Source organism: Octopus sinensis, linkage group LG7 (genome assembly GCF_006345805.1).
Source record: "Octopus sinensis linkage group LG7, ASM634580v1, whole genome shotgun sequence".
NCBI lineage: Eukaryota > Metazoa > Mollusca > Cephalopoda > Octopoda > Octopodidae > Octopus > Octopus sinensis.
Genome location: NC_043003.1, coordinates 7,482,908 through 7,497,971, shown reverse-complemented (window position 1 = coordinate 7,497,971; position 15,064 = coordinate 7,482,908). Strand labels below are relative to the sequence as shown.

Below are 15,064 nucleotides of genomic sequence, written 5' to 3'. Positions count from 1 at the left end.
CAGTATCAGTACCAAATGGTAATCTTTCATCATCATCATCATCGTTTAGCGTCCACTTTCCATGCTGGCATGGGTTGCACGGTTCACTTGGGGTCTGGGAAGCCAGAAGGCTGCACCAGGCCCAGTCTGATCTGGCAATGTTTCTACGGCTGGATGCCCTTCCTAACGCCAACCACTCTGTGAGTGTAGTGGGTGCTTTTTACGTGCCAGGTGAGGCTGGCAACGGCCATGATTGGATGGTGCTTTTTACGTGCCACTGGCACGGAGGCCAGTCGGGGCAGCGCTGGCAACGGCCATGTTCGGATGGTTCACTTATGTGCCACCGGCACTGGTAGCACAGCTACGATTTCCATTGATGTTGATCGATTTTGATTTTGATTTTCACTTGCCTCAACAGGTCTTCACAAGTAGAGTTTTGTGTCCCAAGAAGGAAGGTATGCACAGGTGGACTGAGGCCACGGGTTATGGTCTCACTTGTCCTGCCGGGTCTTCTCACGCACAGCATACTTCCAAAGGTCTCGGTCTCTGGTCATTTCCTCAGTGAGAACTAATGTTCGAAAGTTGTGCTTCACCACCTCGTCCCAGGTTTATCTGGGTCTACCTCTTCACCAGGTTCCCTCAACTGCTAGGGTGTGGCACTTTTTCACACACCTATCTTCATCCATTCTCGCCACATGACCATACCAGTGCAAATGTCTCTCTTGCACACCACAACTGATGCTTCTTAGGTCCAACTTTTCTCTCAAGGTACTTACACTCTGTCAAGTATGAACACTGACATTACACATCCATCGGAGCATACTGGCTTCATTTCTTGTGAGCTTACACATATCCTCAGCAGTCACAGCCTATGTTTCACTGCCATGTAGCATGGCTGTTCGTACACATGCGTCATACAGTCTGCCTTTTACTCTGAGCAAGAGGCCTTTTGTCCCTAGCAGAGGTAAGAGCTCTCTGAACTTTGCCCAGGCTATTCTTACTCTAGCAGTTACACTTTCAACACACTAGCCCCCGCTACTGACTTGGTCACCTAGGTAATGGAAGCTATCAACTATTTCTAGTTTTTCTCCTTGGAATGTGGCAGAAGTTGGTCTCTGCGCATTTTCAGTGTGTATTGTTCCTGAGCAGATATTTTGAGCATCTCTGCAGTGATTCCTGATGGGCCAGGGGCTTTCCCTGTCTTCATGCTTCTAATTGCTTTAACTACCAAGGAACTGTCAACTCGGATAGCTGGTCCCTCTGTTGGGTCGACATTCGGCAGACTCTCTTTATCCCATTCATTTTCTTTATTCAGCAACCTTTCATAGTAGCGTCTCCAAACCTCTGCTACCCCCATTCTTCCAGTCCTTCTAAGCCTGTCTCTTTTCTCTAATAGCTCTGTCTACAACATTGTTCCACCACCACATTATTTTAGGTCGAGAGGGTACTTTGCACCAGCTACAGATCTGGTCAGTGGCTCTCAGCAGGTTGTCTCTTAGAAGCCGCCAGTTGTCTTCTACCCCATGTGATACTCTATCCCCTTCTACTTCGTCAAGGGCTTCAAGTAATATGTCCTTAAATCTCTGTCCATTCGCAGGATCTTTAAGCTTCCAGATCCTTCTTCTCCATGTTGGTCGTCTTCTGGTCGTCCTCTTAGTCCTGATCCTAAAGTCACTAACTACCAGTCTATGTTGCAGAGTACATTCTTTGCCTGGGAAGGTTTTAGCATTTATAAGCAGCCATTTTTCCCTTTTCCTGGCAAGGATATCTTTATATCCAACTTAACATGGCTAATAATGTAGTGTTTGGTATTCTAAAAAGACCGCCATGTTAACTAGGATATAAAGATTTCCTTTGGGTATTGCTACTGCTTTTGTCACTAATAATTAACTGGTGCTCCTTTGGGGTGTGATCTACAAGGGAGATTACTTTAGGTTATCTTTAAAATTATTTTGTCCATACTTAGCATTGTAAATGTATTCTTTCAAAATTCTTTTCACGTGCCACCAGTGCTGGTGCCAGTCAGGTGGCACTGGCATCAACCAAGCTCAAATGGTGCTTTTTAGGTGCCACTTGCATGGGAGCCAGTCAGGTGGCACAAGCAACGGCCACGAACATATTGCATCTAAATTGTCTCTAGACACATGTATTGAGTCCGTGATTATATAAAATTTCCTTTCTCTTTCAGTGGAGTTTGTCACTTCTTTGTTGAAGTAGAATGTTCATCTAAAGATCTACATTCCGGTGTGTTTGGTGGTTCTGTGTAAGTACTTCTGTGTTTCAACTGTTTATTTTGTTATCATTTGGCATCTTTTCACCAACATAGGCAATATGGCATTTTTTAAAACTTTCATCATCATCATCATCATCACTATCATTACTGTCTCAAGTCCCAGAACTCAAAGAGCCAAGTTACCAAGTTCCCATGGCACATAAGTATCTGAGAAGATGACACTCCTTCTGGGCTGGACATCATTCTCATCTACAGGGGAGTGGACTAGAATAACATGAAATGAAAAGTTTTGCTCAATTACACAACACACTACCCAGTCCAGGAATCGAAACCTTGATCTTATGATCAACAAAGGAAGATGTACTCTATTGCAGACTTGTCTAACTCGTGCCAATATGGTTATAATCATAGTGATTTACTTGACTAACAATAAAGAAGTGATAGTGAACCAGTACATGTGTTTATTATTATTGGCATAACAACCCTCCCAAAACACAAGATCTGTTTTAACTAATTCACATCATTGGACACTAAACTCTGCTTGCAAAGACCAGTTGAGGCAAGTGAAATCGAAATCAAAATCAAACTCGGTGACTGGTATTCATTGCTAGTGGAGCACTAAGAGTACCATATGAGTGAGATCGTTGCCAGAGCAACAAGCTGGCCTTCGTGCCGATGGCATGTTAAAAAACACCATTCAAGTGTGATCTTTACCTGCATCGCCTTACTGGCACTTGTGCTGGGGGCATGTGGAAAAACATTCGAGTGAGGTCGTTGCCAGTGCCGAAAGCACCATTTGAGCATGGCCACTGCCAGTACCATCAAACTGGCCCTCGTACCAGTGGCACGTAAAAGCACCCACTACACTCTCAGAGTGGTTGGCATTAGGAAGAGCATCTAGCTGTAGAAACTCTACCAGATCAAGATTGGGGTCTGGTTCACCAGACCTCAGTCAAATCGTCCAACCCATGCTAGCATAGAAAGCGGACGTTAAACGGTGATGATGATGATAATGACATCAAGAATCTTGCAAACCAAAAACAAGCATGAAGATTTCCACTGTGATGAAGGATTGCAATAAAGTCAGCATCAAATGGGACTTCAAAGGATTGATTGTGCAGCATCATGAACGATGTCTGAGTCTTTCTTCTTAAAGCTGACACCTTAATTAACTTACTTTGGAGATGATCACTTTCTAAATAATTATAGTAGCAGAGAAGTATATGGATTAGGGAGGTGTGTTTGGATATTCTTAACAATACTTTATACTATAGACACAAAGCCTGAAATTTTAAAGGAGCAAGGGGGTGGGTCTAGTCAATTACATCGACCCCAGTGCCTATCACCATCTGTTTCTTTACAACCCACAAGGGGCTAAACAGAGAGGGGACAAACAAGGACAGACAAATGGATTAAGTTGATTACATCGACCCCAGTGCATCACTGGTACTTAATTTATCGACCCTGAAAGGATGAAAGGCAAAGTCGACCTCGGCAGTATTTGAACTCAGCACGTAGCGGCAGACGAAATACCGCTAAGCATTTCGCCCGGCGTGCTAATGGTTCTGCTGGCTCACCGCCTTTATTACCATCAATCATCATTGTCATCACCATCATTGTCATCATCATCATTTAATGTCCATTTTCCATGTTGGCATGGGTTTGGATGGTTTGACAGGATCTGGCAAACTGGAGAGCTGCACCAGGTGCCGGTCATCTGCTTTGGCCTGGTTAGATGCCCTTCCAAACACCAGTCACTTTACAGGCTATAGTGGCGGCATGTTACGTGGCACCAGCATCGGTGCTTTTTATGTGGCACCAGCATGGGTGCTTCATATGTGGTGCCAACAGATACTTATTTCATCAACCATGAAAGGATGAAAAGCAAGACTGACCTTAGCAGAATTCATATTCAAACCATAAAAATGGACAAAATGTTTTTAACCCTTTTGATACCAGCCTGGCTGAAACAGCCTCTGGCTCTGTAGTACAAATGTCTTGTTTTCATAAGTTCTGAATTAAAATCTTTTAGTCACAATTTATGTTCCTAACACTAGCTGAATGATAACTAAGTTATTTTACTAAATTCTTTGTTATATTTAAAATTAATTGAAGAAAACACAGAGCATCTCAACAGAAATATGGTAACAAAAGGGTTAAAATATATAAGAGAGAAACAATTTTTAACCCTTTTGTTATCAACCCGACTGAAACCACCTCTGGCTCTGTAGTACAAATGTCTTGTTTTCAAAAGTTCTGAATTAAAATCTTCCATCAAACCTTAGTTCAGTTCTATATTTAAGAAATGAGGAATTATGTACATTATTTACATTTGACGGATATTTGTCCTCATCTTGTTTGTTGTTAACACGTTTTGGCTGATATACCCTCCAGCTTTCATCAGGTGTCTTGGGCATATGGCATAGTGGTTAAGAGCACGGGCTACTAACCCCAAGATTCCGAGTTTGATTCCAGGCAGTGACCTGAATAATAATAATAACAACAACAGCAACAACAACAACAACACTGAAAAATACGTTAGGAATGAGAACCCTGGTTTCAAATTTCCCCAAGACACCTGATGATGGCTGGAGGGTATATCAGCCAAAACATTGTGTTAACAACAAACAAGATGAGGACAAATATCCGTCAAAGGTAAATAATCTAAATAATGTACAAACCTTAGTTATCATTAAGCTAGTGTTAGGAACATAAATTGTGACCAAGTTATTTTAGTAAAGTTTTGGTTATATTTAAAATTAATTGAAAGAAACCCAGAGCATCTCAAAATAAATACAGTAACGAAAGGGTTGATCATTTTGCCTGGTATGCTAACAGTTCCGCCAACAACACCAATTTAATTCTTAACAATGCTGATGTATCGCTCTGACATTCCACATAAAATTCAGTTGCATGTCAAAACAAAGATAGTCCAAAAAGTAATATTTTACATTTGTTTTTATTATATTGTTTTTGTTTATTTTGGTTTTTTTTATTTTCAGTCATGAAGCAATGAGTGACCTTATATTTTTGATGAATTCTTTGGTTGATGTCAAAGGTCGTATCCTGATTCCAGGAATTTATGATTCTGTGGAACCAATCACTTCAGAAGAAGATTCTTTATATAAGGATATTGATTTTGATTTGGTAAGTTCCATGATGTTCATGTTTTCTCCATGTATTAACCAAGTAAAAATCGTGATATGTAAACAACAGATATTTTTGGTTGTAGTCCATTTCTACAGCCCTTCTAACCAGTGGGGTCTGGTGGTTGCTGTATTGGACATGCTATCACACCCAATGCCACCAAATTTCAAGCAGGGGTTTAACAAAAGTCTTCGAAATTTCCCCAAGACACCTGATGAAGGCTGGAGGGTATATCAGCCAAAATGTTGTGTTAACAACAAACAAGATGAGGACAAATATCCATCAATTGTAAATAAGGTACATAATTCCTCATCTCTTAAATATAGAACTGAAAGACATTTTAGTTCATGAAGGAATTAATGTGCTGAACCATGTTTCACCTCTATCATCCACTTTATATATGTGTGTAGACATTTATTTGTGTTTCTCTCTGGTTTCACATTTGTATAGGAAGACCTCCGAAAAGATATTGGCTGTGAAAAACTTCTACACTCGTCAAAGGTTGAACTTCTGCAGCATAATTGGCGACACCCTTGTCTTTCTCTTCATGGTAAATCACTTCCACTTTATATCATCATCATCATCATTTAATGTCCCTTTTCCATACTAGCATGGGTTGGACGGTTCGACCGGGGTCTGGGAAGCCAGGAGGCTGCATCAGGCTCCAGTCTGATCTGGCAGAATTTCTACAGCTGGATGCCTTTCCTAATGCCAACCACTCTGTGAGTGTAATTGGTGCTTTTTACGTGCCACCAGCACTGGGGCCAGAGGAGGCTGGCAACGGCCACGGTCGGTCAGTGCTTTTTACGTGCCACTGGCACAGACGCCAGTCAAGGTGGTGCTGCCATCCACCACGTACGGATGGTGCTTTTTATGTGCTACTGGCACTGGGGCCAGAGGAGGCTGGCAACGGCCACGATCGGTTGGTGCTTTTTACATGCCACTGGCACAGAAGCCAGTCGAGGCAACGCTGGCATCGGCCACGTTCGGATAGTGCTTTTTACATACCACCAGCACAGGTATCACAACTACAATTTCCATTTGATATTTGTGATACCTGGATGTTTTGATTTATTCAAGAATGTCTCTGAAATAAAAGAAGGATTGGCGATATTAATGTAGAAAAGAGGAGTAAAATGCATTGAGCTAGCAGAGTCTTGGTGTGTCAGGCAAGATACCTAGCATTATTTCTTCCAGCTCATTGAGGTTTGTGTTCAAATTCTGCCAAGGTCAGCTTAACCTGTCTTCCCTCCAGGGTCTATAAAATAAAGTACTAGTCAAGCATCGGGCTTCATATAATCAATTCCGCCTTCTCCCTCCACTCAAATTTCAGGCCTTGTGTCTATATTAGAAAGAAAATCAATGAGGTGGCAGAATTGTTACTGTATCAGACAAAATGCCTAACTGCTCATTCTTCCAGCACTTTAGATTCTGGGTTCAAATTCCACCAAGGTTATCTCTGCCCTTTATCATTTGAGGGCTGATAAAACAAAGTATCAGCCAAGTATTAGAGCCCATATATTCGATTTAACACCCTCTTTTATTTATTTATTTATTTTTTTATTCCTTAGGTATTGAAGGGGCTTTCAGTGAACCAGGTGCAAAGACTGTTATTCCCAGAAAAGTGACCGGAAAGTTCTCCATTCGTATAGTGCCAAACCAAGATCCTGATGAAGTGCAACGATTGACCAAATCTTATTTGGAGAATTGCCACAAGACGAGAGGCTCACCCAACAAACTTCGGTAAGTTTATTATTAGTTATTACTAGCAGTATCGCCCGGCGTTGCTCGGGTTTGTAAGGGAAATAACTATATAAGCATTTTTAGAGAGTTATAGCCAAAAAATAGCAAAAAATGCATTAAAAATGGAAAAAAAATGATGGTAAATTTTTTTTTAAATCGTTGACTCATCGTAGACATTTTTAGAGAGTTACTTCCCTTATATAATAGCGAAGAAAATGCATCATAATGGAAAAAAATTATGGTAAATTATTTTTAAAATAGTAGACTCATCGTAGACACATGCTAATACCCAGAAGGGCTCGATATGAATCACGACTATAAGATAACCGGTTTTGGTTAAACTGCTCAGCAAAATGTGGGAGTAGTTAGGAATCTAAATCATAGGAGACAGACAGCACACAACCGTACTTTTATATATAAAGATTATTATTAGAAGAATATCATCACAACAACTTGTTCTTTATCTTTTCATGCTGCAGGTCTTTAACCTGTAAGCATTGTGAAGGGACTTGAGGTTTTACAGAAGTAAGCGCACAAGATATTGTTATCTAATCAGAGACTTTGTAGTTTAATCCGTCAGCATTCAGATTATCAAATGTAATACTTATTTATTTTATTCATTATTTATTATATTTATTTGTTAATCATGCATTACCTTTTACCATCAAAAATTTGATGGTGTGACTGTTAATTTTTAAGAATGGCGTTGTAGGGTTGGTGTGAGAGGTTGGACCTGGTCAGTTTGAACAGAAAACAGGTCGAGTATTTGGTCCTAATACAGCGGATTTAAATACTAAACGGTTTAAACTATATTTAGGTCAACTTCTTAATTATTTAAGTACTGGATGTGAAGAATTAGTTGAAGTTGAGTAACATATTTAACGAGTCATCTCTGCTTAATGAGACACAGAAATCTTGCAGACTATTTAGGGAATATTTAGGAACATTCATGTCTGGGATTATAACATTAAGTAATGCAGTAGTTACTTGGATCGAATATCAGAGATGCTCCAGCTGGGTCTGGTCGAGGAGGAACCAAAACAACCTCCAAACCATTTGAAGGCTATTTTTGTATGTTAACTCTAAGAGAAGTAATTCTGAGTGGGTTATTGTGACAGCGTTGACATTTCACTGCTACCATGACAACCAACGTTTTTTTCATCCATATTAATAAAAGTGATAATCTGTCTGTCCATCTGGGATCCTTCTCCGTCCATCTGGGACATCTGTCTGTCCATCTGGGACCCCTGTCCGTCCATCTGGGATCCCTGTCCGTCCATCTGGCATCCCTGTCCGTCCATCTGGGACCCCTGTCCGTTCATCTGGGATCCCTATCCGTCCATCTGGGATCCCTATCCGTCCATCTGGGATCCCTGTCCGTCCATCTGGGACCCCTGTCCGTCCATCTGGGACCCCTGTCCGTCCATCTGGGACTCCTGTCCGTCCATCTATCTGCGACGATTTCATCTCGTCTGGGTTGCGGATCCGTGGAATAAGCTGCCGGACGAGATGGTGAAGATGCCGACGACCGCTCGGTTCAAAGTCTCCCTTGACCACAAATGGCCTGAACTCTTTACATGAACACCTCCCTGTACATAACTCCATGTCACCCTACATGGCCTTGCTTTTTGCTTTTTGAGCCAAAAAATTAACTAACTAACATCTGGGACTCCTGTCCATCCATCTGGGACTCCTGTCCATCCAGCTGGGACCCCTGTATCCCAGCCTATATTTGTTCTACATAGACATATACCTTTCTGGAATCAGGATTATCCTGGGATTGAAAATCTGCCCTTTATTTGGTTCTTGAGCCTCCAGCATTGGGATCTGATTTGGGTTGCTATTTCTAGCAGGTAAAGCTTGGCTGATCTTGGTTCACATTTGTCAGTACACACCTGAGATCAAGTGGAAGATAAACGACGTTTGCTTCATTAATTTTATGATGAGAAAAGAACTTTCAGACAAATTGGCCAACAGCTGGAATTCAACTTCGAATTGGAACAACAGAATGATTACATTCCAGAATTCTCATCTGTCCTTAATCTCTGATGAAACACCATCAGGGCATAAAGTCATTATAGACATATTATTGTCATGCTATTTAACACTGTTTAGTTTGGGGGTCACAGACCCAATTAACCCTCCACAGGAGCTAGTCTAAAAGTCTACATGGAATGCTGCTTTTAACTCTTTCGTTACCGCATTTATTTTGAGATGCTCTGTGTTTCTTTCAATTATTTTAAATATAACAAAGAATTTAGTAAAATAACTTAGTTATCATTAAGCTAGTGTTAGTAACATAAATTGTGATGAAGATTTGGTGGAAGATTTTAATTCAAAACTTATGAAAACAAGAGATTTGTACTACAGAGCCAGAGCCGGTTTCAGCCGGATTGGTATCAAAAGGGTTAAACTAGTTATGTATAAATTTGGAAGCCGAGTCAGCAGAGAGGAGTTACAACTAGATAAAACTTCCATGCAGTTTAAATGCAGAAGTCACTGATACCCAGGTGACTAAAATGTGTCAGTAGAAGGGCACCTATGGGGGGGCCCATCCCTCTTAGACTGTAAGAAGTTAAGGGCCAAAACAAGAATGTAATGGGTGCTTTTACATGCCACCAGCATGGGTGCTATTTGCTTGACACCGAGATACCTATATGTGCCACTGGCACGAGTGCCATTTTGTGTGACACCGATATTTGACATGACTGCGATTTTGCTCAGTTTGATAGGTCTTCTTCTCAAGCACGTCATAATGCCAAAGGTCTCGGTCATTGCCTCTGTGAGGCACAACACTCAAAAAGAACTAATAATAATAATAATAATAATAATAATAATAATAATTGCCCTGATGCAGTACTAGACAGTGGCTCTCATGGCTTCTGATCTTAACTGATTGGAAGTGTTATCATGCACATTGTTTTGTCTTCGTATAAAAGATGGGATACAGCAAATATTCAGCTCAATACTACAGATTTGCTTGTCAGTTGTTTGACCTTAACCAGTTGAGCATGTCCCTTGGTGGCTGATGATATGTGCATCTCTGATCACGAGCAGAAGTAGTTGGGGAGCATCATAGCCAGGTGTTGAAAGGGATTATTTGGGGTTTTAATGATTCACCTCTGGAAACATGGGTGTTTCATTCAACATCCTTAAACAACCCTTATTCAGGGACCTTTTGAGCAAGATGGGTTACTCGACCAGAAGAAAATTCTAGCTGGGCCCCACCTGCAAGGTCATGCGCTGTTTATCTTGATATCAGATCACATTGTCGCGCACATATGGTAGTGATGCATGTGCCTAGTGTACCCTTATCAGACGGGTAGTCATGATGGGTGTACTGGGCTTCGTATATTTTACCCCAGTGTCACTTTGATGGCATGCACTGCTCTCTCAATAATAATAATAATATAATAATAATAATAATATAATAATAATAATCGTTATTTCTGCTTTAGGCACAAGTCCAGTAAATTTGCTAGGAGAGGTTAGTCAAATCAGTAACCTCAGTACTTGAATAATTCTTTCCAAGCAGTTGATCTGGAGTTGATTCCTGTCCAATGCATCAGTTTCATTCCAGTTGAAGCTCCAGCATGGCCACAAGTGGAAGATAAAGCATAAAAGTAAAATCCCTGAAAGAAGGAAAGTAAAAAATGACCTTTAAGTTTTGCAAGTCCCCATCTATAAGAAAGGTGTTCTGTCTTTTACTTCACAGGGTCACCACATCAGGCAGTCCTGCTTGGATCAGTGATTATAAACACGAGAATTATACTGCTGCTAAGAAGGCTTGTAAAAAAGGTAAGCAGGTGCATAAATATTTGTATAGATCAGCGCTTCTTAAACTATGGGTTGTAACCCCAAATGGGGCCCGGAAAGCGAAAAGCTGGGGTTGTGAAAATTAAATTCAACACTTAAATTTCAGTTTGTATTTTATACCACAAACGCACAAATCCTAAAACTACTTTTATTTTGACAAATAATATAACTAATTTTTTTTATATGTATCTTGTTCAGCAAAAAAATAAATGATTTATGTATTTATTTGTGTGTTTTATTTCATATTTAATACCTGGGATCGCAAAAAATTGCATGGTGAAAAATAGGGTCATGAATGACAAAAGTTTAAGAAGTGTTGATATAAATCATAGAATCAGTAGATTTGGGAGGTGAAGACAGATTTATTAATGTCATGGGATTTCTATATGACTCAGCAATTGTGTAATTTTCTATAAGTAGATTTATCAATTTTAACATTACAAATTATTATTTATTAATACATTTTATATCAATAGGCATAGGAGTGGCTGTGTGGTAAGTAGCTTGCTTACCAACCACATGGCTCCGGGTTCAGTCCCACTGTGTAGCACCTTGGGCAAGTGCCTTCTGCTATAGCCTCGGGCCGACCAAAGCCTTGTGAGTGGATATGGTAGACGGAAACTGAAAGAAGCCCGTCGTATATATGTATATATATATGTGTGTGTGTGTATATGTTTGTGTATCTGTGTTTGTCCTACCTCCCAACATCGCTTGACAACCGATGCTGATGTGTTTATGTCCCTGTAACTTAGCAGTTCGGCAAAAAGAGACCGATAGAATAAGTACTAGGCTTACAAAGAATAAATCCTGGGGTCAATTTTCTTGACTAAAGGCGGTGCTCCAGCATGGCTACAGTCAAATGACTGAAACAAGTAAAAGAGTATGTCTATTTAGTAGGGTGGCCAACTGGCAGAATTGTTAGCATGTTGAAAGAAATGTTTAGTGGTATTTCATCTATTGATATGTTCTGAGTTCAAATTCCACCAAGGTCGACTTTGCCTTTCATCCTTTCAGGGTTGATTAAATAAGTACCAGTTATGCACTTGGTTCGATATAATCGTCTTAATCCGTTTGTCTGTCCTTGTTTGTCCCCTCTATATTTAGCCCCTTGTGGGCAGTAAAGAATTAGGTATTTCGTCTATTGTTACGTTCTGAGTTCACATTCCACCAAGGTCGACTTTGCCTTTCATCCTCTCGGGGAATTTTTCTGTGACTCAAGTCTAATGTGTGTTTTGTTTTTCTGCCAGTGTATGGTGTTGAACCTGACATGACTCGTGAAGGCGGTAGTGTTCCAGTGGTCTTCTATATGGAGAAAGCAACAAGCACAAATGTCCTACTGCTACCCATGGGTGCTTGTGACGATGATCCACATTCCCAGAATGAGAAACTTGACATCAGTAAATTCATTGATGGGGTAAGAATTCTACAAATTGCTTGACTTAATTGTTTAACCCTCTAACATTCAGATTTCTCCAGCAAACCTAATCCTTATTTATTCATTACTAGCAGTATCACCTGGCATTGCTCGGGTTTGTTTCGACCCTTTAGAATTGGAATTTTTGAAAAGTGAAAATTTTGCATTATGTAGCTTGTTATTCTCTTTAAGTGAACATTTTTCTGGTTGAAATACACCAAAAAATGGTGACAAAGCAGTAAAAAAATCGTAAAAAATAGGGATTTTCATAGAAAAAAAAGCACCTTTTTGGTGTAAATAATTTTTGGTGTTAACATGGTCCGATTTGAATTTTTTCTTCTACGGAAGGAAGAGCAAGCCTTCATCTATTATACTCTCAATTTTGATCAACTTGCACCGCAGGGTCTCGGAAGAGATAGTGTCAGTTGAAGGCTACCAAACCTGCCATACACAGACCACTTCAGCTTTATATAGAGAGAGATTTTGAATTAATGATGCATTATTTCATAGTTTTGAGATGTTGAGGAAGTGATTGCTTATTTTTAGAATCACCTTGTAAGGTAGGTATGAGAAACTAGACCTGGTTGGTTTGAGCATAAAACAGGTAGAACAAGGGCACTCAGAGAGTGAAAACCTCCACCAAAGCAACACCAAAGTCCTCTCAATGATTAGCCAGAGATGATTTTAAAAATGAGAATATCTGAAATAAACTCGACTGCTCTCACAAACGAGAATATTAAAAGTGAACCTAACCGTTCTCAAAAATTAAGTAAAAACACAAGGAAAATATTCCAGAATCCTTGTCCTATACCAGATTCCTATCCCAAAATCTAATCAGTTCATACTAATCATAAGGCCAAACATCCCTGAAAGTTTCATCCAAATCCATCCAACAGCTCTTGAGATATCTTGTCCACGGACAAACAAACAAACAAACACAACTGAAAACAATACCTTCACCTTTGCCAAGGCAGAGGTAATAATCAGGCCAGGTATGGCCAGTTGAAATGTTAACAGGTTAATCATATCTGTGTATATTTTTGTGTGTGTTTTTGTATTTTTACAATTGGCATAAAGTCACTCACTAATACAATCCATGTTCGTTTCTTTCCAATGTTATTTAAACAAACACAGAAAATAAGGCTGTTGGAGTTGTTTTCATCGCATGAAACTACTAGTAGCTCTTATAAATTTATACAGTAATACCTCACTTTATAAGGGCCTCGCTTTACAAGACCCCAGGTTCACAAGTTTTATTTTTCAAGCACAAGATAGGTGTAGGAGTGGCTGTGTGGTAAGTAGATTGCTTACCAACCACATGGTTCCTTGTGAGTGGATTTGATAGACGGAAACTGAAAGAAGCCCGTCGTATATATGTGCGTGTGTGTGTGTGTATATATGTTTGTGTGTCTGTGTTTGTCCCCCCAACCGATTCTGGTGTGTATACGTCCTCGTAACTTCGCAGTTCGGCAAAAAGAGACCGATAGAATAAGTACTAGGCTTCCAAAGAATAAGTTCTGGGGTCGATTTGCTTGACTTAAAGCAGTGCTCCAGCATGGCCACAGTCAAATGACTGAAACAAGTAAAAGAGTAAAGAGTAAGATCCAAATTTTGAATGAAGTGCAAAAGTTTCTACTACCGTAACAAATGCTTCTGTGTGTTACTGAGAAATTTATAGAGAATAGAAAAAAAGCTTTTTGTAAACAAACAACTCTAGACTTCTTGTTTTTTAAAAAAGAAATCTGCAAGTCTGTCTATGAGTGCTTGTGAATTGGCGATCACATCTATAAGTGATGGTGTGTGCACTAGTCTTGTGAGAGTGAAAGTGATTCAGAAAACAATTATAATAATAATATTTTTTATTATAAATGATCTTGACATCCATTTTACTTTACATAAAATATTCTTTACATTCTATTATTGTTTTATTGCCATTTATTTACGAGTATTATAAATTTTACAGGTGAAATATTTTTCTGGGAACAAATTACAATTTATAACATTGCTACTATGGGAAATCATTGTTCTGCTTTATGAGATTTTGCTTTACAAGTGGTCTCCAGGAACGAAGTAACTCGAATATTGAGGCATTACTGTATTGTAGTTATTAAATAATGTGTCTTCATGTGTGCCTATGTATATACGTGTGTGCGTGTATATAAATATATGTGTGAACATATATATATATATATATATATATATATTCATTTTTTTTTCTGTGTGTTTTTGCAGACTAAACTATTTGCTGCTTACATTAATGAACTGGGAAAACTCGGAAAATGATGAATCAATGAATTCCTGTGAAGTAAATGTATTCTGATTAATTCCTCTAATCAACCAGATTCCAGAGAGTTTATTTTATATCTTAAAGATCGGGTTGTCATGTCTGATGGTTAAGAAACAAAATGAAGACATTTCCAAAGATGTCCTGGCATTATCTGGCACACATGTAACACTTAAGAACCCTTAACAATAAATTTTGCATATTTGCATAACATTAATCTACATCGTTTATTATTTTTTTTAATTATCTGTTTCTTAGGGCAGCGAGCTGGCAGAATCATTAGCACGCCAGGTAAAATCATTAGCACGCCAGGTAAAATGCTTAGCGGTATTTCGTCTGCTGTTATGTTCTGAGTTCAAATTCCGCCAAGGTCGACTTTGCTTTTCATCCTTTCGGGGCCGATAAATTAAGTACCAGTTACGCACTGGGGTTGATATAATTGACTCAA

The 15,064-nt window shown here is 39.5% G+C and overlaps 1 protein-coding gene across 3 annotated transcripts in view; it reads left to right on the top strand.

Moving 5' to 3' along the window:
- Nucleotides 1-14,688, top strand: part of LOC115213823 (cytosolic non-specific dipeptidase) — a 44,842-nt gene extending 30,154 nt beyond the window's left edge. For all 3 annotated transcript variants that reach the window (XM_036504487.1, XM_036504488.1, XM_029782715.2), the window contains exons 9-15: nucleotides 2,168-2,242; nucleotides 5,215-5,359; nucleotides 5,810-5,909; nucleotides 6,931-7,102; nucleotides 10,818-10,900; nucleotides 12,166-12,332; nucleotides 14,565-14,688. In XM_036504487.1, coding sequence (XP_036360380.1) covers nucleotides 2,168-2,242; nucleotides 5,215-5,359; nucleotides 5,810-5,909; nucleotides 6,931-7,102; nucleotides 10,818-10,900; nucleotides 12,166-12,332; nucleotides 14,565-14,615 — 793 coding nt within the window. In that variant the 3' untranslated portion in view covers nucleotides 14,616-14,688. The remainder of the gene's footprint in view (nucleotides 1-2,167; nucleotides 2,243-5,214; nucleotides 5,360-5,809; nucleotides 5,910-6,930; nucleotides 7,103-10,817; nucleotides 10,901-12,165; nucleotides 12,333-14,564) is intronic.
- The last annotated feature ends 376 nt before the right edge of the window (nucleotides 14,689-15,064 follow it).